Genomic DNA, 26,220 nt, shown 5'->3' with positions numbered 1-26,220 from the left:
GTACGAGTGTCCCAAAACTGGTGGTAGTGACACGCTGGACGTTAAAGGCTGCCCCCTCGGTTTCCACGGTGTGGTGTGGTGTGCTGCAGCTATAATCAGGAGCACATTAGTCCCGCACTGGCGTCTGAAGGGCGCTATCAATGTGAAGTCGTGTTCATCTGGACCCCAAAGTTAAGCACCTGCGCATCCCGCCCATCATGCCGATTCGCGCCCCGCCCCACGAGCCCGAATCCCTTTCCTCATAACCTATTCCCATTCTCAATACGGAAAAGAATTGAGGCAGTGGAGTGGGTTTTAAGTCCAGAGTATGTCTGTGCGCAGAAAGCGTAAACAAATACCAGTGGATAAAGGAAAAGGTGAGAGTTGCGCCCGCGGTAATTCGGCGTACTCACTTGTGCCCCAAGTTTGGCGTCTCTGAGCGGCGTGCGCCTGCGTTTGCGCATGCTCATTGTCGTGCTCATGCGCGAAGGCGGGAGGGCGAGCGGGGCGGAGCGCTGTGAAAGTAAGCCGCCCGTGCACAGACACCTTGACCCCGCCAACAAGTCGGCGGTGACGACGTGACAAAACCCGTAAGCTCCAGTAGTCCTGTTTGACACCGAGAGCTCCGAGACTCTTTTGTTGGAAGAGTGCAGGTAAGCGTTAAAAAGTGTGTGAAGGTATAGAGTTATGCAATGCATGACATGTTTCGATAGCTTAGAAGTGAGTTTAACTCACCATGGCCACCTTAGTATACCAAAGGAATGAGGTGTGGGGAGCAAAGGTTGTGGGTTCGCGACCAGCTCTTGGTAAATGCGTTTTTAAGATCTAATATTCGATGAGAACAACTAGAATACCGAATTAAACAGAGAAATTTCAAGCGACGTTGATGTCAGCTACTCCCGCAGTTTATAAAAAAAACCTGAATAATTTATTCTAAATTACATCCCAACTCTCAAAACTGCAGTATGTAAACTATAAATAGTTAACTATAACGTTATAAATTATTTTGACTAGGGTTCTGTAGTTTTTCAAAAGTATTACTGCACCTCAAGGAGTACAAGCCACTCATTATCGCACTTTTAATTTAACTTCATTTTTATTTTGCGCCACATTACTTTACAGATACGATATGCATAAAACAAAACTGTAGTTAACGAGATTCACTTTAAATCACCGCTGCGTACAATCACCGAGGATTTTTTTTTTGCTTGCAAAATATGATATTTATTTAACTATTCAGACCTTATAATCAGTCAATCAATCCGGCCATTTCTCAAGCCTACATAATCCATTTTTAGAACTGCATTGATCTGGCGAATATCCCAGCAACGAACTACTGTGTTTTACATACTCTTACATAAAGTTCTGCTTTTGATGTATGAACAGTAATGGAGAGTAATCTCATTCTTTTTATTTTGTAAGATTTGTCTGCGTTCCCTTAAATATTTATATTGGTATAATAGTATCTAATTAGTGTAATAATCTAATATCTAGATTAGATTATTAAATATTGGGTGTATTTGCACAGTACGTTCAGATTCTGTGAATATTGCATTTACATTTACTTATTTGGCTGACACCCTTATCCAAGGCGACTTACAACATTTATGATACAATTGGTTCCATTTCTTTTGGTTTTCCAATTAGAGAAGTCAAGTCAAGTGACTTGTTCAGGGTCACGCAGTGTCAATAGTGGGATTTGAACCCACAACCACAGGGCTTGAAGTCCAAATACTTCTACTTATCACAAAATGACAGAACTGAGACCTTATCTGTCACATATGACACTGTAAAGTCTTATCCAGATCACACTTGAACTGAAAACTACCAGAGTATTACTTTTTTATGTTTTTGTCATGGAAAAATGTATTTATCACCATGCAGACAGTAGTGTAAAATGAGTCTAATTACTATGCAAAGTAATTACATTTATTTAGATTCAATAGTCTGCGGTGGGCTGGCGCCCTACCCGGGGTTTGTTCCTGCCTTGTGCCCAGTGTTGGTTGAGATTGGCTCCAGCAGACCCCCATGACCCTGTGTTGGGATATAGCGGGTTGGATAATTGATGGATGGATGGATAGATTCAATAGAAGCAGATGCATTTTATGATACACACTCAACCTCTGTGTCAATTGCAACATATTTTTGTTAGAAGTGAAAGTCTAAAGTCATAAACCTGAACATATTACATATATAATATATATATATATATTTTTTTTTCAGCTGCATTAGATTGCTTTTTATTATCTCAGTTATTTTGGTTATATAATTTATCTGTCACACACACACATTCAGAGGCTGGTTTCTTCTTTGAGAAACTTGCTTTATGCTTAATGATTGAATGCCAGGTAACATTTTTATCCATCCATCCATTTTCCAACCCGTTGAATCCGAACACAGGGTCACGGGGGTCTGCTGGAGCCAATCCCAGCCAACACAGGGCACAAGGCAGGAACCAATCCTGGGCAGGGTGCCAACCCACCGCAGGACACACACAAACACACCCACACACCAAGCACACACTAGGGCCAATTTAGAATCGCCAATCCACCTAACCTGCATGTCTTTTGGACTGTGGGAGGACATTTTTAGATTATCTTTAATCATTCAATGGTATTTTGAGTGATGCACTGAAAATCATGTAATTTTAAATAGCTTTATGTTGCCTGCATCAGAGAGCAAGTTACTTCAATAGTTTAAAATAAACCAGTTAACATACTGTATTTTTGGTTGCTCAGATATTTCCCATTTTTCAAGCTATTATGCCCTGCAGAAATTGCTTGCAGTTCTTAATGTCTTAAAGATTAGTTATAGTTCTAAGTAACAATCACAATAATAAGCACGAATAATACAATTAAAAAAACATTTGTTTGCTTAAAAATACATTCATTTGAACCTTTTTGCTTCCATTTTTTCCCTGGGACCACACACATTAAAATATGTAAATATATGTTAAATGTTTTGAAGTTTTTGGTTGACACACATTTCATGTTAAATTTAATAAATCAAAAAAACATGCTGGGAGATTTTGGAGGAATTTTAGAAACTTGTTTGTACACATGAGGCTTGAATGGGTTACTCAGGCTTTGTGCAGAGGTTGCCTGTTGTCAGCCATGTGATTTTATTTCATTATTTTCTACCTTATTGCTCCTGTTATCAGTAGCCATTTAGAAAAGTGTACTGCAACTGCAAAGTGTACAATCACATGAATTATAAAGCAGTTGCTAAAGGAGCAGCAAGGCTTTCTTTCATTGGGTAAAGTCAGTGCTTCTGGACTCACTATAAGTGAAACTCAGAACTGAGTGTGAATGACATGACAATGAGGAGGAATCCACCCGTGGTGAAAAAAGACATTGCTGCACATTTCAAATTTGTCACACTGGAATATAAGAATGTTATTTCTTTAATTTTTAATAATAATTTAGGAACAGATAAGACAGAAATTGAACTTTTGTTAATGAAATGCCACATTACAACTATTAGTCATCCCAAACGTGAAACATAAGGAGAGTATAATAGTTTGGGCTGCTTTGCAACCTTAGGATCTGAACAGCTTGGTACATTTGGGAATTCATTTTGCCCTAAATGAATGCAGTGCACTTTGCAGATGAAATGTAGGTGATCTGCCTCTGTGCTGAATGCTTAACATAATGTTGTTTGTTCAGAATCACTACTGTGCTATATAACCAAGTAAACTGAAAAGAAGATGTGGGAGATTGAGACTTAACAAAAATTTTGCAGAGAAGAATGCATGAACTCACCTGAGCTACAGTATTCACAAAGTGAGTACATCTCTCACATTTTTGTAAATATTTTATTATATCTTTTCATGGGACAACACTGAAGATAAGACACTTTGATACAATGTAAAGTAGTCCGTGTACAGCTTGTATAACAGTGTAAATTTGCTGTCCCCTCAAAATAACTCGACACACAGCCATTAATGTCTAAACCGCTGGCAACAAAAGTGATTACACCCCTAAGTGAAAAATGTCCAAATTGTGCCCAATTAGCCATTTTCCCTCCCCGGTGTCATGTGACTCATTAGTGTTACAAGGTGTCAGGTGTGAATGGGGAGCAGGTGTGTTAAATTTGGTGTTATCGCTCTCACACTTTCTCATACTGGTCACATGGAAGTTCATAGCAAAGAACTCTCTGAGGATCTGAAAAAAAGAATTGTTGCTCTACATAAAGATGGCCTCAGCTATAAGAAGATTGGCAACACCCTGAAACTGAGCTGCAGTACAGTGGCCAAGACCATACAGCGGTTTAACAGGACAGGTTCCACTCGGAACAAGCCTCGCCATGGTCGACCAAAGAAGTTGAGTGCACGCGCTCAGCGTCATATCCAGAGGTTGTCTTTTGAAAATAGACATACAAGTACTGCCAGCATTGCTGCAGAGGTTTTGTTGGGGGGGGGGGGGTCGGTCAGCATCAGCCTGTCAGTGCTCAGACCATACGCCGCACACTGCATCAAATTGGTCTGCATGACTGTCGTCCCAGAAGGAAGCCTCTTCTAAAGATGATGCACAAGAAAGCCCGCAGACAGTTTGCTGGAGATAAGCAGACTAAGGACATGGATTACTGGAACCATGTCTTGTGGTCTGATGAGACCAAGATAAACTTATCTGGTTCAGATGGTGTCAAGCGTGTGTGGTGGCAACCAGGTGAAGAGTACAAAAACAAGTGTGTCTTGCCTACAGTCAAGCATGGTGGTGGGAGTGTCATGGTTTGGGGCTGCATGAGTGCTGCCGGCACTGGGGAGCTACAGTTCATTGAGGAAACCATGAATGCCAACATGTACTGTGACATACTGAAGCAGAGCGTGATCCCCTCCCTTCGGAAACTGGGCAGCAGGGCAGTATTCCAACATGATAACTACCCCAAACACACCTCCAAGACGACCACTGCCTTGCTAAAGAAACTGAGGGTAAAGGTGCTGAACTGGCCAAGCATGTCTCCAGACCTAAACCCTATTGAGCATCTGTGGGGAAGATGGAGGAGCGCAAGGTCTCTAACATCCACCAGTTCTGTGATGTTGTCATGGAGAAGTGGAAGAGGATTCCAGTGGCAACCTGTGAAGCTCTAGTGAACTCCATGCCCAAGAGAGTTATGGCAGTGCTGGAAAATAATGGTGGCCACACAAAATATTGACACTTTGGGCACAATTTGGACATTTTTCACTTAGGGGTTTACTCGCTTTTGTTGGCAGCGGTTTAGACATTAATGGCTGTGTGTTGAGTTATTTTGCAGGGACAGCAAATTTACACTGTGATACAAGCTGTACACGGATTACTTTACATTGTATCAAAGTGTCTTATCTTCAGTGTTGTCCAATGAAAAGATAAATATTTACAAAAATGTGAGGGGTGTACTCACTTTTGTGAGATACTGTAAGTGAACCTGCTGCACTGCAGAACGTTAACGGAGGATTGGAAAATACAACAGTGCAGTGGTACAGCCGTGCACTACAGAGTGACTTGATAAGATCAACAACTTGTTGCCACAATTATTTTTTTTTTTGTGAGTCCACTCTGCTCGGAAAACCAGTAGTTGTGTAGTGCATGGCTGGTCTAGGGCTCTAAAAGCAGGAAAGCACAATGCATTCATAGCACACCATGGGTGCTTTAACATTGTTGAATATTCTTCCAATCATGACTGTGTATGGGAGTCATTGGAAGGTCATGATAGCGGCAGTGTAGTCCAACATGAGTGGGGATGCCAGAATATTTCAGCAAGCTGGGTCTTAAAGCATGTGAGCTGCTAAATTCAATTTGTTTTTTCTGCAGAGCACAATGAAGAAGGAAGGAACATGGAGACTGTTGAAAGGCTGGCCTTCAGATGCATGGTAAGATGCTTCTTTACATTCCGGAATCCATGTTCACTTCTTCAGCTTCAAAAGTCACCATACAGTGATACCAGGAGCTGCTCAGAATTATTTTCAGGCTTTTGGGGTGCAAAAGTCAAATATATTTTTTCCTTCTCCCTACTTCCTTAATGAACTGCTTTCAAAAAATGCAAGCAAAGAGATTAGTCCTACCATAGTTCTTAGAAAGGCCAGGTTATGAGATGTACATATTAGTTGTAGAAAAGTGTTTATAGCCAAAATTAGGAGAGGTGAATTCATTTAATACAGCTAACAGGCAGGGGCCATCTGGTCTTTTTTAGGTTTAAAAATGAGAATTAAATGTGAACAGTTTATATGTAGTTTTTGTTTTTCTTCAGGAAAAGTGCAAGGTGGAGTCCAGCACAGACTCTGACTCGGACATGAGCCCAGAGGTAAGAGAGGTTCAGCTAAAATGACCTACACTTGTTAAAGTACTAGGAAGGGGAGAAAAGTAAGCTGCCCCAGCCAAAAACAACTCCTATACCATTGTAATATTCCATGATTTTGAGTTCATACTGTATGGGCATTTCTAATGTCTGTTTGAGCTCATTTGCACTTCGAGGTCTTTATAGAAATCCAACATGCACTCAAGTGCATCACATGGCAGACCACTTAAAGCAGAGGACTGATGATTCAGTTCGGACAGCCCACTATGTCTGCGTGCTTCATTTTAAGCTAAACTCTTGTATTTACTTTTATGATTCTGCTGCCAACCCTTTATTTTGAAGTACTTTATATTTCAGTTTTATAAGAACTGCCCTAGACATACATAACCTTGTAGGATCGGATTAAAAACACACACACACATGAATTGACCCTCGCTAAGGATAGTGCTTGAAATGAAAGTTGCTGCTATCTGGCACCCTTTTTAACCTTACATGCATACTAACAAACACCAATGGTTCTGAAAATGGTAGTTTAATTGGAGTTTATTCACTCTTGTAATACAGGCTGGGGTGTCCAGTACATCAGAGAGTGGAACTGGAAGAAGGAGAGTGGGGCCATGGCACTTGGCAAGAAAGAGTACATGGCCGGTAAGTTACCAAGAGCACTGTATTGGGGGTATGGGGGTAACAAGTTGGTACTGTACTCCTGACTGAATTCTGAATTTTTTTTGTAGTCTTTAGATCCATATGATGGATCCTCGGAAGACTCTTCAGACTCATCCGATTGTAGTTTGGGAAGCCAACAAGTCCTAAGTGGAGCAGGTCAACTAGATGTTCCTGTTGACACTGCTGCAGTAATGGAGTTAGGCCATTTTGAGAAAGATCTCCAAGCTGATGTGCACATGAGGTCCTTTAGTGATTCTGAAGTGCTCCCCGTGTCTGTCCTGCAACTTGAAGGACCACTGGAGAAGTTGCATGACTCTGGCATTCATTCAGAATTGTCTTTCTCAACCATCATTGGATCAACAGAAAGTCCATCTGGTACAATGAAAGTTGAGTCGTGCAGACCTCTCTCTAGAGTGAGTATGCAGGATCCCTTACAGAAACGCAAACTCCTCTGCCATGCAGATACGGGGGAATGCTTGCACAAGAAGCAGCGTGTAATCCATTTAGAGGTGAGCATTACATGTTGCCGCTCTTCTTGTCTAGCATTGATTCTTATGTGTTTGTTTATTATGGTGTGTACTTATTGGATTCATTTTTCTTTCTCTTTCCCAGGACACAGAGTGACACCTGCCATTCATTAACAAGGGATGTTTTCTGAAGAGGAGTTTCTGTTGAAGATCACCGTTGCACTGCACTTTGTTTTGTGAACCTTTCTTGAGGTGTTGTTTACTTTGAAAAATATTTAAGTTCTTGGTTTTTGATTGCACTCATTAAAGATTTATTGATTTTTTTTTTTTATTTTAAACTTTGCCTTATTGCTATACACATTTGATAGATCCATGTGAACATGTTTATTAGTAATGATAGTCTGCCGGGAGTAGTGTTATCCGCCTGTGACTACCCCAAGCACTCCTCCTCATCCTCCTTTGCTGCCTAGTGAGGTCTTTTCTGGAGTTGTAACTCAACAAGAGATCAGTAATGGCTTAGGTGGACGGGCCTGATACGCCAAATTAACCCGTAGTGTCCACTTCAGAAAGCTGCCCAAGAATTGTTGGGGGGACAACACATGGACAGTATGACAATGGGACGGGGCTAGGAAACCACCTCTCATATTGTATTTTACAAAATAACTTACTTAGTACAGCATTCAAAGGAGTTTTAAAAGGTCATGTATTAGAAAATGTTGCCTTTAAAGGAGAGCACACTTTTTATGCTAATGGTTTTCTGTCTGTGTGATAAGTAGCAGTTTTTTTGTTCAATATAAAGAACACAGCATCAGTTATGGAAATCTGCCCTGATGTAAAACCGGTGCTTTAGACGAGCTGAATTGCACAGCAGTTGGTACACCGAGCTACTTAAAATAAAAATAATTTGAAAGGCAAGATACTTAAAACAATGCCTTTTTTTTTTTTTTTAAAGACGATTTTAGAGAGCAAATCCTTTCAAATCACTAAGGTAGGAGCTTTTCCCCTTGATGCGACAAAAAATGTATTTCTACACAATGAAGAACAAAAGTCCTGCTCAGTATGGTGTTGGCTACAGAACTCGAAATAAATTCTCATGTGTGAAGGATCAAATCCATCTCCTAAAATCCTTGATGCGCCAGTGTGTTTCATGTACAGTAATCCCTCGCTACTTCGCGGTTCACTTTTCATGGATTCAAGACTTCGCGGATTTTTCGCTGCTTCGCGGGTTTCTGCGGACAATGGGTCTTTTTACTTCTGGTACTTGCTTCCTCAGTTGGTTTGCCCAGTTGATTTCATACAAGAGATGCTATTGGCGGATGGCTGAGAAGCTACCCAATCAGAGCACGCAGTGAAGTTCCTGTGTGCTGCTGATTGGCTCAGCGACGGAGTGCTGCATTAACCAGGAAGTCTCATCTCACTCATTCAGCATTAACGTGCTCTTGCTACTGCATTCAGGGGATTATCACCTTCATCGTCATCATTTTTACTGCGCAGCATATTCATCACCATCATCACGTCATATATAGCTACGTGTACTTCGCTATACATAAAGTGTAAACTTATCTGCCAATTTCATATTGCTTAGCAGTTGTCCCTGTTATTAATAAAGGGTGGGTTGTAAACAATACAGGGAGGGTTTAAAAACGTCCAAATACACGTTAAATTATTAAATAAATATGGTGTCCCTACTTCGCGGAAGGCCTTGGAACCTATCTCCCGCGATAAGTGAGGGATTACTGTACCACAGAGTAGTGGCACTTTGTTTTAGAACACAAAGACATTTTCAGTGAAGGCAATTTGTTCCCATCTGTAAGCCAAAAAAAAAAAAACCCAAACAGCAATAATAGAAACCTGACTTTATTAGTGCTAACTCGTATCCTCCCACCATAACTGGTCCATGTTCTTCTTCTCCTCTTCCATCATCACTCACATCCTCAAGCCAACCTTTTCACTTACTTTAGCCCTTCAACTTCCTCAAGCTTTCCAGTGGAATTTTCAACAGACAAACATCTAACAAGGATTAGTAAGTAAGCAAGCAACCGAAACTGAAGAGCTACTTTACTACTCAGTGCACAAAACAGCTACTCCACGCTCGTAGAAGCTGTGGGGGTCTTCCTTTGTTGCAATATCAAAGTCAACGGTGAAGATGAGGTCCGTGCGGGTGAAGTTCAAATACACTGGCAGAGTGACCTATGAGTTAAAACAAGGACAAAACAGGAAGACTGATAACTGACATGCGATTACTAATTACCAAAACACAAGTGTCACCCAACTAGAGGGATCCTGGGGTAGCAAGTCCCACAATTCCCCAGCCTGTCAATTAGTAGAAGGTCCCATGACAAAGTGCCTCTGCTACTCACCATCACCTTTTTCTCGGAGGTGCTCTGCTTAATCCAGCGTAGCTGTGTGAGGGGCAGCTCCGTTGAAATGGTATTTGAAAGGGAGAGCTTGTTGTTACTACACGTAGCTCCCTGGAGTTTAAGACCTAAACAAAAGAAAGCCACCGTATTTATAGTATCTACCAGCAAACCTCTACAGATCACCAAATGTCTGCATCTTAACCTTTGATTCCAAAGCTGCAGGCGTCCAGCACAGCATTTTGTGTAGTTGTGATGTTCACTTCAAGGCACAGCTCCTCCAAAGACCAGCTATTTGCTTGTGCCACGTACTGCCTGGTAGCAGTGATGTATGCCTCAGGGACAAAGAGGCCTCCAAGGCAGACATGAATATTCTGGAATTAAAACAAAAATTATAACCGTATAAAAGCCAAGGCACACTACTGAGTTTTGGACTGCAGGGACTTCACTTGCCACCATGAACACAACCGTGTGGATACCTTGAGCTCCTTAGCACCTCCAGTGGCTGCTGCTTGGGAGATTTGCTGTAGCTGCTTGATGCGCTCACTGAAGTCAGCAACCCACTGAATGACAGTAATTGAAGCTGGAACTGTGTAGCGAGACCAGCTATGAGGAAGAATACCTAAAGAAAAAAGTATATGAATGTGTCATATTTAGAATGTAATGTTAACTTATTTCCACTGGAGGGGGCATCAATGCTGAGAGACTTGGTTTAAACTGGTAGCAGCCCTGTAGAAGTACAGTAGATGCATCAACACAAAGGAATGGTCATCAGTGAGACAGTGAAATGCACCTAATGAGCTGTACTGGCTGCTGATTCCACAAGAGGATGCTACCGCACACAAGGAACAAAACAGCACCTTATAGTTACACTGACTGCTAAGTGCTCGTTTATACTTCACGCTCAGAACGCGTACGCATCATGGCTGCCACGCATTCCCAGCGTTCATTTGACGTGTCCTCTGAGCAGGTCCTCAGAAATGAACACGACATGTGCTCGAGTTGCAGTACCAGCAAAAAGTCAGGGGGCACAGTGTGATAAAAGTTGGAATGTGACGTCAGAGTCTCTGGTTACTGTCTACATGTGACAGAAAGCCACTATGCGGATCCTACGAGATCGGTGTGCGCACTTCGATGTTTGATGAATGGTTCAAAGTGGTGAAGCAAAATGCCGACATACAGATGCATCCGTAAAGTATTCACAGCGCATCACTTTTTCCACATTTTGTTATGTTACAGCCTTATTCCAAAATGGATTAAAATTCATTTTTTCCCTCAGAATTCTACACACAACACCCCATAATGACAATGTGAAAAAAGTTTACTTGAGATTTTTGCAAATTTATTAAAAATAAAAAAACTGAGAAAGCACATGTACATAAGTATTCACAGCCTTTGCCATGAAGCTCACAATTGAGCTCAGGTGCATCCTGTTTCCCCTGATCATCCTTGAGATGTTTCTGCAGCTTAACTGGAGTCCACCTGTGGTAAATTCAGTTGATTGGACATGATTTGGAAAGGCACACACCTGTCTATGTAAGGTCCCACAGTTGACAGTTCATGTCAGAGCACAAACCAAGCATGAAGTCAAAGGAACTGTCTGTAGACCTCCGAGACAGGATTGTCTCGAGGCACAAATCTGGGGAAGGTTACAGAAAAATTTCTGCTGCTTTGAAGGTCCCAATGAGCACAGTGGCCTCCATCATCCGTAAGTGGAAGAAGTTCGAAACCACCAGGACTCTTCCTAGAGCTGGCCAGCCATCTAAACTGAGCGATTGAGGGAGAAGGGCCTTAGTCAGGGAGGTGACCAAGAACCCAATGGTCACTCTGTCAGAGCTCCAGAGGTCCTCTGTGGAGAGAGGAGAACCTTCCAGAAGGACAACCATCTCTGCAGCAATCCACCAATCAAGGCTGTATGGTAGTGTGGCCAGACGGAAGCCACTCCTTAGTAAAAGGCACATGGCAGCCCGTCTGGAGTTTGCCAAAAGGCACCTGAAGGACTCTCAGACCATGAGAAAGAAAATTCTCTGGTCTGATGAGACAAAGATTGAACTCTTTGGTGTGAATGCCAGGCGTCACGGTTGGAGGAAACCTGGCACCGCTCATCACCAGGCCAATACCATCCCTACAGTGAAGCATGGTGGTGGCAGCATCATGCTGTGGGGGACTGGGAGACTGGTTAGGATAAAGGGAAAGATGACTGCAGCAATGTACAGAGACATCCTGGATGAAAACCTCCAGAACGCTCTTGGCATCAGACTGGGGCGACGGTTCATCTTTCAGCAGGACAACGACCCTAAGCACACAGCCAAGATATCAAAGGAGTGGCTTCAGGACAACTCTGTGAATGTCCTTGAGTGGCCCAGCCAGAGCCCAGACTTGAATCCGATTGAACATCTCTGGAGAGATCTTAAAATGGCTGTGCATCAATGCTTCCCATCCAACCTGATGGAGCTTGAGAGGTGCTGCAAAGAGGAATGGGCGAAACTGGCCAAGGATAGGTGTGCCAAGCTTGTGGCATCATATTCAACAAGACTTGAGGCTGGAATTGCTGCCAAAGGTGCATCGACAAAGTATTGAGCAAAGGCTGTGAATACTTATGTACATGGGATTTCTCAGTTTTTTTATTTTTAATAAATTTGCAAAAACCTCAAGTAAACTTTTTTCATGTTGTCATTATGGGGTGTTGTGTGTAGAATTCTGAGGAAAAAAATGAATTTAATCAATTTTGGAATAAGGCTGTAACATAACAAAATGTGGAAAAAGTGATACGCTGTGAATACTTTCCGGATGCACTGTACAAATGCATTCGTGGTGCTTTTATATTCAAGCGTCACATATTCCCGATCGTAATGACACAATACATTTTAAAAGTCTCTCATACCATCTTCTGTGCCGTCTTTTTTTTCTGGGGCTTCCTCCTGACCTGACAGCAGCAGCAAACAGCAATAGATCATCACACTGAGCACATTCCATTTATGATATTCCAACTCTCTGCACATTTAGAATCCTTAGATTTATACTTGTTATCACTTTCATGATGAAATGCATTAGCGTATGTATGTTAAATTTTACAGATAAATCGTTAATTTTGTTTAAATAATGAACACTGGTAATAATGACACACATGGGGTGACACGGTGGTGGAGCGTTAGCACAGGGAGTCACGTTGCTGGTATTCCCTGCCTGGAGTTTACATGTTTTCCTGCTGGGTTTCCACAGTGTGCTCCGGTTTCTTTCCAAAGATATGCAGATTTGGTGACACTAAAATGACGCCAGCGTGTGTGTGTGTGTGTGTGCTTGTATTCACCTGGCGACGAGCTGACGCCCCGTCCAGGGACTGTTTCTGCCTCGTACCCAATGCTAGCTGGAATGGACACATCCCTGGACTGATGGATTTAATTATTAAACATCCTTTTCAGAGATATTGCGGTAAGGTGTCATCGGAGTTTAATGGCTGTTCCAGGCAATTCACAACACAGCGAAGCCGAATTTGTTCTCACCGTGATTACATCTTGCACTGCCACCTGGTGGATTCTGCCAGATTTAAGTAAAGTACGCGCGCAAGTATAAACAGTACAACGCTTGCGTAGCAGGAGCGTCCGCTGGAGCATGCGTCGCGTGCCTAAGTCCACCAGAGGACATTCTCACACACAAGGTATAAAAGAGCAAACCTTTCACCAGCTCATTGATGAGCGTGCGCAGGTAGTTGGTCTGTTTCTTCTTTCCCTCACAGACCTGCACCACATCAGAGAGGTCCTGTCTGACATCCTGAAGCATTCGTGCCCCCATCTTCACCTCCCTTTCAAAGAATCTGAAGAGGGGATCCTAGAGAAACAGATGGTAAGTTCTGTGAAGTGTGAAGAGTTCATTACAAGCTCAGCACCCCACCCTACCCTACCCTACCCTACCCTACCCCGCTGCTGTACTCACTTTAATGTTCTCCACTGTGCGCTTCAGGTGGTTCAGGGACTGAGGAATAAGCTGCAGCCAGTTGCAGGCGGTGGTATGAAGTGTCCTCATCCAGGCTGGCTGGCCATCTGAGGTTGAATTGGTCCTCTGCTTCTTTTCTGTCTCGTAAGCTAGATCATCCTCATCCTCAAGCATCTGCATTTTCAGCATTTTGCTGATCATGTCAATGCCTGAACCACAAAAATCAAGGGGTGTAAATTTATATGGAAAAATAAATAATAACAAAAGAACAAAATTAAATTGCAAAATGAACACTGAAATAAAGCTGAATCAGAGTGCAACAACAAAAAATGAAAAGTAGAAGCACCACTTCCACCAAAAGCGACGCTTGTGTAAGTAAAAAAATGAATGGAAGATGAAAGGAAAACAAGGGCTAAAAGAAAATGGAAGCTTTTTGTGAGTCAGGATGAATGACCAGACAGACACCAAAGTACATGATGCTGAAGGATGAGAGACGGACTTGTACAGGGCAGACGATGGCGAAGATGAAGGAAACCTTCGTTAAACGGTACACTGCAAATAGCTACTCGTGTTGGGAAGAGAGAGAAAGCAGAGAATATGAAAGAACACAACCCTGAGTAGAAAGGCCTAAAGCCTCCTGCGCCTGGCACAAGAGGCCATTGTTTACCCTGAGTGGTCAGCAGAACTTTTTCGGCGTTGGGTGGCAGACCAAGCCAAGATGGAGTCTGTGTGTCAGGAAGCATCTCTACCCAGTGAACAAACTCTTCTCGCCTAGATGAGGAAAGTGACGAGAAGACCCCAAAAGGTCACCAGAGATCACGAGAGCACAGCTGATCGAGCGCAGACCTTAAACACGCCTACCTTATGCCATCTGGCATTTGAATATCCTTGTGCCCATCCACCTTGTAGGCCAGTTTGAATTCACTGTCAAAGCTGCCAGTGGTGAAGATGCGCTCCAGGAAGGTGTTGAGCAGGCGCTGATCAAACTCGTTGTCTATACGTCCACCGTAGATGGACTGCGCCATCAGTGTCTTCAAAGCTGTCCAGGGAATTTTATCTGGAGAGATGTTCTGGCGTCCCTAAAGAAATCAAGATTGCCCAGTCGTAATCAACAGAGATGCCTCATGCTAGACCACTACAAAGTGAAGCGAGTAGAATGATGCCACCTTCCTCACACCCTACGTACCTTTGCAGTGTCGTCAAGCCAGGTGTCGACTGTGTCACAGGCTGACCGCAAGTCAGACTCCCCAAATTCATACTTCTTGGACCATCCCAGTGGGGCGTATCTCAGACGCTCTTGGATGATGGCATGGAACCAGGCCAACAAGAAGTAGAGACGGGCACGTTCATTAGGAGACTGTGGGCAAACAGAAACGTCCAGGAAACTTTAGGCCCAGAAGTTACACCCTGTATGGCATTTCATGGAAACTAAGATATCTATAAATGTATAAAATAGAAAGCCGACGGACTCATCAACAAAAACACCGTTGCTCATTTAGTTAAAAAGATACGACTCAGCAGGATGGTACACCACAACAGGAAAATGAAACTTATCCCAAAGTCTCAAAAAACGCTTTGAAGCCTGGCGACGTTACAGTTGAAAGAAAATCTGCCAACCTGAAGTATTGAATTTGTCAATGATAACAACAACACCGTAGTGAGTAGGCGACGGTAAGCCAAGGGGGTCCTGTTTTTTTCAGCCGAGTCCCGAGAAGGAGCTGCAGAGAAAAATGTGGCTCTCTGTTTATTCAAATAAAGGCGGCCAGCAGAAGCGAAGTGGAAGAATGAGAACACGCCGTTGGCTTCTTCGTACTCCTCGCGAGGCGGTATAACACACAAATAACGTTGTTTGCTCTCCTTTGGATCGTTTGAGAAGATACACGTGGAGGTAGTTGGATTTCCTCCTTGACAGTAAAATAACTGCAATATTATGGATCACTGGGGTGTCCCTGTTGGAGGAGGTTCTCATTTCTCTCTATCGCATGTTTTCATACAAAGTGCTTTACAAGATGAAGAAAGAAAAATATAAACATAGATTAAAAAATTGGCAACACTAAGTAACCACAAAGAATAAAGTAAGGTCCTATGGCCAGGGAGGACAGAATGGTTTACCGTTTTATTTCTTTTCACCTGTTCAACACTTTAAAGTGCTTAAAATGTTCAGTGGACGCCGTGGGCTACAGAAATGTGCTGCCTGCAGTCGTCAGTACCGCACTGAATGTAATAAGAAGTTAAATTAAACACAATTCAGACATTCAGAGATCTAAAGCCTCTACAGGTTTGTGCCAGTACAAGATTACGTATCAAGGCGTTACATTCAAGTCCAATGGGTGAAGTTACAGTTCAACTTGAAGTTCACACTTCTCAACAGATTACCTGTTTGAGTTTAACTCAACAAGACAGGAAGAACCTGACAGAAGTCAATCAGTCGGTAGGAGAACCAAGAACTGATCTATGGAATTATTGTATCGTATTAAGATACAGAAAAGTAGTTGGTTAGCTGCACAGGACTTCTGATACATCAGATTAACCAACGCCATGATGCCCGAGGTGCATCATCTTAGGAAACTTCCCAGGCGAAGCCAAGTAGCCCAACTAATGGAAAGAAAAAAAAAGACTAAATAAATAACGGAGTTAAAGATAATGCATTGGTGCTTTGCTGTTAGACTGCAGCCTTCCTCATGCCAGTGCCAGTGTTAACACAGGGCACAGTGGCAGCAGGTTTTCGTTGCAGCCAGTCCACCAATCAGAGCCGTAAGTGAAACTCTTGTTTAAAGGGGCTGCTGGTTTAATGTGATTTTAACTTTTGGTTTCTTGTTTTGTAATATCCACGTCACTTCATGTTAGATCAGAGATGTCCAGCTCTGGTCCCGGAGCACTACTGTGGCTGCAGGTTTTCATTCTAACCCTTTCCTTCATTAGTGACCAGGTTTAATCTCGTACCTCTCAGGCCTGGACTCAGCCTAGCAGTGCTCCTCTGGACGTTCCTCTAGCGCTGGCACATGAAATGAAATGCATTTGTTATTTCACGGTCTGTATATTCTAACTCACATTTACTGATCCGAATTCTCTTCACCTCGTTCCTTTGACTAAAATATCGAGACACTCTCTTTGGGTCATCCTTTGACTCCTCTGAGATTATTCTTTGCCTCTCTGCCACACACTTCACCCAGTTGTCCACATCAGGGCCCCAATCGCATTAGCTGCTTATCTGGTAATCTGTTGGAGCTTTTTAAGAATTTGATTTGTCAGACTAAAACAGGCAATGGAGAAGTTGAAAGTGATCCCACCACAATAAAGAGACAACAGGAGGTCCTAGTCCACTTTAAATACTCAGAGTTTATGGAGGAGAAATAAGCACGGACTGCATTTAGAGAATTTCTTCGCCCCCAGCTCGCTTTGTTTGCCAAACCAGTGGCCGCCTCTCTTAAACGGTGATTTAATGGGAAACAAATACAGTTTTTTTTTTTTTAAACTCCTCTTTGCTCATGCAGCTGCTGCCCTCACACGTAATCTGCATTTCGCTCGCTTGCAGCGTTGTGAAGAGGGTGGCTGAGCGCACCCCAAGGAGACGCACCCGCTCCTAAGAAACCCCTCTTAAACGGTGATACATTGAGACACAAGTAACAGGTGTTTTTTTCACCTCCTCTTTGCTCGAGAAGCTGTTGGCGTGCTGCTGCGTGCCACGTGATCTGCATTTCGTGCGGAGCTGCGAACGTTTAAAACCCTGTACAGCACCTGAATATTCAATCTCTTTTCTCTGTTCCGTTATTTCCTCAAGTAATATTTTCAGATTGTTTGCACTAATGCGATCTTTACTCTCATTTGTGGAGACTTTTGAATTTTCTTACTTCCATTATCTCTAACGTGCTCTTGCATGTATATCACGGGACTTGCGTCTGAAGGTTGTAAGTATGACGTGACTTGTCCGTCTCGCGGGAAGTGAGAGTGTCTCCGTCTCTCTTCAAAAGATCACGTCTCGCCCCCGGGAAAAAGTCTCGTCGCAAGTTTTTTTTTTTTTATTATAATAGAGAGATATTCCAAGACTATTATTTAGAAGTAGTATTTATATTCAGTCACTGCTTCCTTCCCTGGAACAATGATGGATGAGCATGCAGATATCTCTGCCTCTTAAAGTTAAATATCATTTCTTTGGCCTGTAACTTCAAAGTACCCCTGATGAGATGGACATGAGAGTCATAGCAGACTCCCTACTATCTGCTTCAAAACAAGGTTGTCAGATTATATATCATAACTAGACATTAAGCCCGTAACAATAACGGGCGCTAGAACAGTAGCCCATAAACATTAGTAGGAACAGTCTATATTAAATGGCAAGGGACCTTTTACCTCATTAATTTTTTTCCGTAAAATGCCTGTAATTTTCTCTGACAGTAATACTGGCTTTGCTGTCCGTAATATGCGTTTAATTTTCTGTCACAACAGTGGGCAATCAGCAGATTCTCCCCAGCAACTGATTTAATGTGCGCGAAAATAAATCTACTTTTAAAAGTCATTGTATTATCATGAAAATTCATATATTTAGGAAAACCCCTTCAACGACTGACACTTTACACTTTCCCGGGCCAAGCTTCTTAATCGCAAATCTGACATCCTCAGAGTGAACACTTGAACAACAATGGGGAAGCTGGTCTCCGCGTCTCAGTACCCAATTGGATTTTTCGTGTTTTATGTTTTAAGTCTTACCTCATTTACTGAAATCCGATTGGATTGGCCGCGTGATATTTTATAGGTCCCGCCCTCACTGTCTTGTGCGACGCGTCAGGCGGCCTTTGAAGCATCGCACCGTGCCCCGCGCATGCGCACACTTCACCAGAAGACACACACACACGGACACTGGACACACACAGGGGTTTTATTAAAGAGGATGCGTGGAGTAAGTATAGGGAGATTATGCTTAAGTTCCATATCACACTAGTGAGGCCTGTCCTGGAGTACTGCAGTGTGCAGTTTGTGTCTCCATATAACAACATGACAGACTTAGCAGCACTACAGAAAGTAGGTTGATTCCAGGACTTCCAGAGAGAGATTAAAGGAGTTTAACCTAAACAGAAATTAAGAGGGGACGTGTTTGAAGTGTTTAAAAATATGAAAGGAATTAGTTCAGTGGGATCAAGGAGGCTACTTTATAAGTTAAGGTATAAACTTGGTTACCCTTAGCGGATATGCCCAACAGGCACAACCACTACACAGAGACAGCAGCTTACCTTGCACATTCGGGCAACTGGGATGCTACTGAAAGTCCTCAGCATGTTAGCCTTGACTCCAGGTGGGGGTTCAAATACAAAGATGCGTCCAGCACGCAACAAGTTCACTGGGACCTGGAACAATGACATAAAAGCATTTTTCTTCTTGCCTTAGAACATGTCATTGGTGTACATGTAATTCAGATCTCATCATCCTATCAAGAGCGCTCACCTTGGGATTGATTTCCATGGTCAGGAAGAGGCGGAAATTGGCATGGGGCTGCATGGAGTGCAACTTCTTTTCAAGCTGCATTAACCAGCCTGGTGCTAGATGGACATTTTCCAGCATCACCCACCTATGCATTTAAAGCAAAAGTCAGAGCTCCTTTAAAAACAGGCAAACCGTACCACATGTATGGTGCATTTTGAAGATCAGCCTCTAAGAACCCACCTGCCAGACTTCACTGCTGTGTTTATATCTCGGTCTGCTTTATTAAATCCCTCGGCAGAACCTAACAAAAATGTACAAATTAGAATTTTTAGGTATACTTGCCTGATTATATTAACAATCTTGATGAAAAAAGAAAAAAAAGTCATACCAATGGAAACTGAAGTGATCTGTTTATTCTGCTCAGTTGCCAGATCTCTCACAAGTCCACTTGCATCATAACCTGGAACTGAGCACATCAGAACTGGAGTACTAGGCTTCACCTGAAAAAGAAATTGTATGTGTGGGGCTGCTGAACATGAAATAATCACTTAGAATGGTAAGAGTCCCAGTGCATCACGTTTACAATATACAGATGGTACAGAAATGTCATGAAAGAAGCCAAACTGACTTTTTTCACTTCATATTGGAGGTTCTGCGAGACTTTACATGAACATTCTAATGCCTCCATAATAAAACATTTACACAGAGTGCCAGTAGATGAGCCAGCCACCCTCAAGCAGCTCATGTGTGCTTTTTGGGACCATATGGAATGGAAGGCTACTTATCATTAAAAATAGAAAACAAGAGGGGAGAAAAATAAAAGCACTGAGTGATCCGTCCTCGATCGCGGGGGTTGCGTTCCAGAACCCCCCGCCAAAGGTGAAAATCCGCCAAGTAAAAACCATATGTTTATATGGTTATTTTTATATATTTTAAGTCCTTATAAACTTACCCACACTCTTATAAACATTTCCCGCACAGTTATACTTTATAAACCCTTTGTATTCTCTTAGATATTAGGTAAGATTCGTTGAAATTATGTATGTAAACACACTGTTTATATATTTTAAAGATATTGAGCATCTCCGATATCACATATGTTACAGCCATTAAGACAGACAGGCCACCAGCAATAAATACGCACAAAGCAAGAAAAATTGTATACAGTAAAATGTGTGTAGTGACACTAAACGTACGTACATGTACTAAGTACTGTACGTAGAAATTTAATTATGGTTACTCACCAACAATGACACAACGACTTGCCCGATAACGATAAGTTTAATTTTACTGCACAACAAAGGACAGCGTTACAGCTCTTCTAAAGGAGCCTCTTCAGGCAATTGTGTAGCACCGCCGTTGTTGTTCTTCCGGCAGTCTTCAATCCAAATCCCTAAAGCAGATTCCATCCGGACTACCGCCTTATTACGACCACTTATAACTCGTTTCGTGCCCTAGTTAAAGGACACTGCGGCCATAGATCTTATACTCTTTTCCTCCTTTTTAAATAAAAAGAACCGTGAGCTCATTGATGCCGTAATGGCATCCTACAGCAGCGTAGCTATTCCCTTCCTTCAACATATCCAAAAATTTTACCTTTTCGGCAATCGTTAGCTTCTTCCATTGGCGCTTGGGCACGGCCCCTGAAACAGTAGCAGGAGCAGATCGTTTTGGAGACCTAACAAAAGGGCTTGACTATACACAAAAGTTAACTCTTTACACAGCAAGACACGCTGATGCTGAATGAGCGAGACCAGATTTCCTGGTTAATGCAAAGCGGAATCGAATTCGGCGCTCCGTCACTGAGCCAATCAGCACCCAGGAACTTAACCGCGTGCTCTGATTGGGTAGCTTCTCAGCCATCTGCCAATAGCGTCCCTTGTATGAAATCAACTGGGCAAACCAACTGAGGAAGCGTGTACCAGAAATAAACAGACACATTGTCCGCAGAAATCCGCCAACCAGCAGAAAATCTACGTTGTATATTTAGATATGCTTACATATAAAATCCGTGATAGAGTGAAGCCGTGAAAGTCTAAGCGCGATATACCGAGGGATTACTGTACAGCATGTACAGTCGCTAATTATGTGCCTAACCATTAGGGGGCTCAAATTCAAACTCTTTGAATGACTGCGTGGGTAAATGGCACAGTTACATTTGTAGTTTTGTTTGGGATGTTTACCTCACTGTCAACGATGCTTGCCAGGTCCAGCGGCTGTTCGATGATGGACAGGAACGAATCTCCCAAGACTTTAGACACAAACATATGGGACATGGCTAAGAGTCGATCAGGTCGGAAAGCCTGTATAAGTAGAAGCTGATGGACTGCCTGGCCAATGGGAGCTGAAATAAACAAATGATATTAACGTCACCACTCTGATCCGAAGATGAATGTAAATCCACACATCCCCAGAGGTGCACCATTGGACACACTGTCCATTTCTAACACTCACTTAAAGCTTTCTCCTCAGTCCAGAGATAAGGCACTGTCTGTTCAGGAGCACTGCTCTCCAACCACATAAAGAATTGCTGCAGGACAAGAAGAAATCAGAGCCGGATAAATTTAGCAAATGTGTTCATTGCACATAATATTTTACACAGAACAGATCCCCAATGTGTAGAGGAATAAGTATGTCTGAAAAAGTTCAGAAAACACCCTTACATCATCAGCCTGAACTTTAGAAACCAGATCCTTGAAAGCAGGTAGACGATTCAGGCGAATCATTGCTTCGACTTGATCAGAGGAGAGTCCTTTAACCTTAGCATTTGTGGAGCTAGTCAATACAACTTCATTTCCTCTTAGGAAATGCTGGAACTCTGTATCATAGGGTGGCTCACTGGAAGAGAGCAGGTAAAAGGATAAGGCATCCCCAGTTTGTATTACAGAATCCGCTTTTTATTTCAAAAAGTGCTGGCAGGGCAAATTGAAGTTGAAGCAAAGGTGCTTATTCTGAGCCTTTTTACCTGTTGATGCCTTTGAGATAGATTCTGCCTAGCAGCATGGCAAATGTTATGTGGTCTTGATGCAGCATTCCTCTCGCTACTCTGTTAAAAGCAACCTAAGAACACAAAAAAAAGTTTGAGTGTCAGAGACAGGGGGGAAAAAACACTTGAAACATCTAATTGCTCCAGAATAAAGGGTCATACAGTAATGACTATAATCCCATTATCAATTAGTGTTAATGCAGCCAACTTATGATCAAAAGAGAGAAAGAAGAGAGAATTTAAAATAGAACAGAAAGATGCAGCTGGTGGTTGTAATTACACTTTACCTGGAAAAGATCTTTGGTTATAAAAGACAGGCGCTGGGTGTGGTCTGTAATTCCCCTCAGATTGGTATTTTCATAAAGCACAGTATGGTATATGTCCAAGAAAAAGTGAAGCGAGTATTGGTAGAGGAAGTGCATCTAGAAAACAAAAGTACAAAAAAGGTTAACTGTTGGCAGGAAAGTAACAAGCTGTGCTGCTTTTAAGATGTTCCAGTACCCTGAGATGTCACAACACAAAGATAGGTTTAAAAGGTTAGAGAATTTGACTTGGAATTAGGCCAGAAGTCTATTAACTTCTAAGATCTACCAAAAAAATAAAAGTAGTAGATCAACTGGACATTTGCCCAAAACACTTTACACATGCAACTGTTGTTCAGTTTAGCAAATATATAGTAACCAGTAATGGCACACTGCATGATAACGTGCAGTGAATACACTTGACTTGAGCATTCCTAGTTATCATCCTCTCTCTGTATGTTTAGCACTCGTTTGCTCAGAGGTCAATGCGCTTGCTGCTTCCTGAGCAGCTCTTATTTTCTTCTCCACCCTAGCGGCCCACTTCTTCTCTTCTTTCATTAGCATCTTTTTGTATTAAAACTGATTAAGTCAGTGTTTGTGTTGTAATTACTTAGTACATTTTTCTTTAATGAAGTCTTCAATCTGCCTCAAGAATGATTTAAGATATGAAGAGGTAGGGGAAGTGACGGCGAAGGTGGTAGGGATGAGAATGGCACCCGTACGCATGCAGCCGAGAGTTGATTCTACAATACAATAAAAATAAGAAGAGGAATAACCTTGGAGGTCAATCACCACCCTGAAAGCGGAGAGTAGACGTCACATAGTATATGTGTACCAAAATTTAGGTCAAATGGTTTGCAAGCTACAGGTGATTTAAAATCCTGGACCGACAAATGGACAGCGACAACAGCGTATTATATAAGAAGATTATGCATTACAATATCCAGAAATATTTCATGTTTAGGTTTGCGTTAACATCTTTTCATCTAAAAATAATCAACAAAAAAACGCAATTTGACCAGGGTGTTCAAACATTTGCATATGACTCTATGCCAATCACTAGTGCTGGAGTCTGCCCTTCTCACCTGGTTAAGCGTCTCCATGGTGAAGTAAATGCTACTGCAAGCTGTAGACAATGAAAGGTACTGCTGGGACACGGTTTCCACCTCCTGCATGACAATGTCAGTCTCCTCCACTTTTCGGGTCACTTCTGCTGCCTCCTTCTTTAGATTTTCCAGTGTTGTGATGATTGTGTCATCATCCAAGATGCGGCCCTTCACCTCATTCAAAGCTTGAAGCAGAGACTTCTCTAGCTGTCGTAAACGCAGTTGAAATTCACCTGTGAAAAACCCAGAAAACTTTAGAGACTCTTCGGAATCAGTTATACGGTTATTAAGCTTCCAGTTGCAGTGCACAGATACTAACCTTGAAGTTTAAGGAGGTCAGAGCGCTTCTCATCTACATCTGGCCTCTCAGCCTTCAGCACCTCATTGAGACATTGACTCTGTAAGCTGCTGCGAGTCACGGTGAAGTTCACAAATGTAACACGTGAGCACAGATCAGGAGGAAACTCCACCTATAACAAAAACAATATTCAGTGATACATTTAAACATTTACCACTGAGGTTAACTTCCAGATCTCATTTCCATATCTTAACTTACTGTTGGGTCTCTGGTGGAAAGGAAGATGACAAATGACGGAGACAAGTCAATGTCCTGGTCGCCGAGAGTAATAAGAACTCTGCCCCCTGTTCTTCTCACTTCCCTGTTAAGTACTGGATTAAGAATGGGATCGTAGCTCTCCACATCCTGCAGTGTAAAGTCACAATATCAGCCTCAACTGCAAGCCTTAAACAAAAATCCAGAAGAACATTTTAATAAAGACCAACCTGAACCAGAAGTGGGTTACCGAAACGCAATGCACTCTCCAGATTCTTTCGGAAGGCATCATCCAAAAAGCTGGTCCTCGTGATTTTACGATCTTTGTATTCATTCATGATAAACTCAGTGGCTTGTCCAGATGGATCAATGATGAGAGGATACCTGTCAGAATAATGAGAAAAGCAGTGTGTTGTTAGCATCTCTAAAGTGAAGTGAAGATAGAGTAGTTATCTGACTTAATCCGCATTAACTCCCCAATTAATAAAAGGAGAATGTTGAACAACTTAAATATAGGATATATTATGCTACAAGATACAAATAATTTAAATGGTTCTCACCTCTCAGACAATACAAAATGCGGTCATGTCATCTTTTTTAATTCAGACCAGGGTCATGGGGGTGATAGCACCTATCCTAGTTAGCATAAGGTGCAAGACAAGAACAAACCCTAGACAGGGCGCAAGTCCATCGCAGTGTGAACACACGCAAACACACAATAGGGCTAATTTAGTGTCACCAGTTCACCTAAAATGCATATGTCTGGACTGTGGGAGGAAATCAGTGCATCTGGAGAAAACTCACACAGATATGGGGAGAACATGCAGACCTCACACAGGGAGCTAGTCTCCTTACAGTTCTATCACTGTGCCATAGTACCGTCCAGAATGAGGTCACAGATGGATCAACTGTCAAACACTGATGTATACAGTAATCCCTCCTCCATCGCAGGGGTTGCGTTCCAGAGCCACCCGCGAAATAAGAACATCCCCGAAGTAGAAACCATATTTTTATATGGTTATTTTTATATTGTCATGCTTGGGTCACAGATTTGCGCAGAAACACAGGAGGTTGTAGAGAGACTGGAACGTTATTCAAACACTGCAAACAAACATTTGTCTCTTTTTCAAAAGTTTAAACTGTGCTCCATGACAAGACAGAGATGACAGTTCCGTCTCACAATTAAAAGAATGCAAACATATCTTCCTCGTCAAAGGAGTGCGCGTCAGGAGCAGTGACTGTCAGAGAGATAGAGTAAAGCAAACAAATCAATAGGGCTGTTTGGCTTTTAAGTATGCGAAGCACCGCGGCACAAAGCTGTTGAAGGCGGCAGCTCACACCCCCTCCGTCAGGAGCAGAGAAAGAGATAGAGAGAGAGAGAGAGAGAGAGAGAGAGAGAGAGAGAGAGAGAGAGATAGAGACAGAGTTTGTTTTTCAATCAAAAATCAATACGTGCCCTTCGAGCTTTTAAGTATGCGAACTTCAGCATAATCTCAATCTCCCAGAACACAGAGCGCTTGGAATGAAGGCACAACACATTAAGAAGTCCTGTATCAGTGAAACTAAATAAGGAATATCTATGTGCATACCTCTGTATAATGTTAAATACAGTTGATCTGAAGATATCTAGAGAAAAACAACACTTACCATAACTGGTCTAAAAGCATATGCCCTACTTTAATGAGATACAAGAAAACACAAGGTCTTCAGAATAAAACCTGGGGATTTAATTTTAGTCTGATTCTCAAAAGGTAACAAAGTGAAACCCTCAGAATGACAAATGCAGAAAAGTGCATTTAAAACTCAAACTAGGAAATATTCACAAGGCTTGTTAAAAGTCTGCATGCCTCAATGCACTGGTTAAACAAATATATGTACTCTTATAATAAATGAGATACAGTGGCATCTTTGTGTAGTAAGGCAAATGAATTAGTTTTTTGTTTTGTTTTTTTCCAGTCTTTTTAAAAAGATATATTGTACACAATTAGAACGCAAACATGTGACCTACAGAACTATTTTCTGCTGCTATAATCCTGCTTACATACCTATTGAATCTCTTCAGCATAATGGCATTTTCTGTGCAGAGGTCATCTGCAGGGAGGGAGCTGGCCTGCCAGCGCAGCCTCTCATCAGCATTGGACAGGTACTCGGTTCGGGCAATATCAGTACGGAACTGTGAG

General features: G+C 42.3%; 2 protein-coding genes across 3 annotated transcripts in view; one reads left to right on the top strand and one right to left on the bottom strand.

Moving 5' to 3' along the window:
- On the top strand, window positions 1-7,716 carry LOC114666698 (uncharacterized). Its single transcript, XM_028821656.2, has 6 exons — window positions 1-356; window positions 5,769-5,827; window positions 6,205-6,258; window positions 6,817-6,900; window positions 6,987-7,427; window positions 7,531-7,716. The coding sequence occupies exons 1-6, from the start codon at window positions 308-310 to the stop codon at window positions 7,540-7,542; spliced, it is 699 nt and encodes a 232-aa protein (XP_028677489.1). The 5' UTR covers window positions 1-307; the 3' UTR covers window positions 7,543-7,716.
- A 1,510-nt stretch (window positions 7,717-9,226) lies between these two features.
- The window catches only part of dync1h1 (dynein, cytoplasmic 1, heavy chain 1), a 64,101-nt gene continuing 47,107 nt past the window's right edge, over window positions 9,227-26,220 (bottom strand). For both annotated transcript variants that reach the window (XM_028821651.2, XM_028821652.2), the window contains exons 56-78: window positions 26,086-26,213; window positions 24,271-24,424; window positions 24,044-24,190; window positions 23,807-23,957; window positions 23,467-23,720; window positions 22,367-22,501; window positions 22,059-22,153; window positions 21,757-21,931; window positions 21,548-21,623; window positions 21,277-21,437; window positions 19,482-19,593; window positions 19,334-19,394; window positions 19,115-19,238; window positions 18,904-19,017; window positions 14,862-15,032; window positions 14,537-14,754; window positions 14,343-14,446; window positions 13,676-13,884; window positions 13,417-13,570; window positions 10,222-10,364; window positions 9,948-10,116; window positions 9,746-9,870; window positions 9,227-9,575 (exon numbers count right to left, since the gene is read on the bottom strand). In XM_028821651.2, the coding sequence (XP_028677484.1) occupies window positions 9,447-9,575; window positions 9,746-9,870; window positions 9,948-10,116; window positions 10,222-10,364; window positions 13,417-13,570; window positions 13,676-13,884; window positions 14,343-14,446; window positions 14,537-14,754; window positions 14,862-15,032; window positions 18,904-19,017; window positions 19,115-19,238; window positions 19,334-19,394; window positions 19,482-19,593; window positions 21,277-21,437; window positions 21,548-21,623; window positions 21,757-21,931; window positions 22,059-22,153; window positions 22,367-22,501; window positions 23,467-23,720; window positions 23,807-23,957; window positions 24,044-24,190; window positions 24,271-24,424; window positions 26,086-26,213 (3,309 nt within the window). In that variant the 3' untranslated portion in view covers window positions 9,227-9,446. The remainder of the gene's footprint in view (window positions 9,576-9,745; window positions 9,871-9,947; window positions 10,117-10,221; window positions 10,365-13,416; window positions 13,571-13,675; window positions 13,885-14,342; window positions 14,447-14,536; window positions 14,755-14,861; window positions 15,033-18,903; window positions 19,018-19,114; window positions 19,239-19,333; window positions 19,395-19,481; window positions 19,594-21,276; window positions 21,438-21,547; window positions 21,624-21,756; window positions 21,932-22,058; window positions 22,154-22,366; window positions 22,502-23,466; window positions 23,721-23,806; window positions 23,958-24,043; window positions 24,191-24,270; window positions 24,425-26,085; window positions 26,214-26,220) is intronic.

The sequence above is a fragment of the Erpetoichthys calabaricus genome, chromosome 16 (genome assembly GCF_900747795.2).
Source record: "Erpetoichthys calabaricus chromosome 16, fErpCal1.3, whole genome shotgun sequence".
NCBI classification, from domain to species: domain Eukaryota; kingdom Metazoa; phylum Chordata; class Cladistia; order Polypteriformes; family Polypteridae; genus Erpetoichthys; species Erpetoichthys calabaricus.
The sequence above is the reverse complement of the archived record's forward strand: the minus strand, read 5'-3'. Positions and strand labels throughout refer to the sequence as shown.

Coding starts and splice junctions, on each gene's coding strand:
- LOC114666698 (XM_028821656.2), top strand. CDS start 308: ATGTCTGTGCGCAGAAAGCGTAAACAAATACCAGTGGATAAAGGAAAA. Junction 357..5,768: donor ACCAGTGGATAAAGGAAAAG/GTGAGAGTTGCG, acceptor TTTTTTCTGCAG/AGCACAATGAAGAAGGAAGG. Junction 5,828..6,204: donor GGCTGGCCTTCAGATGCATG/GTAAGATGCTTC, acceptor GTTTTTCTTCAG/GAAAAGTGCAAGGTGGAGTC.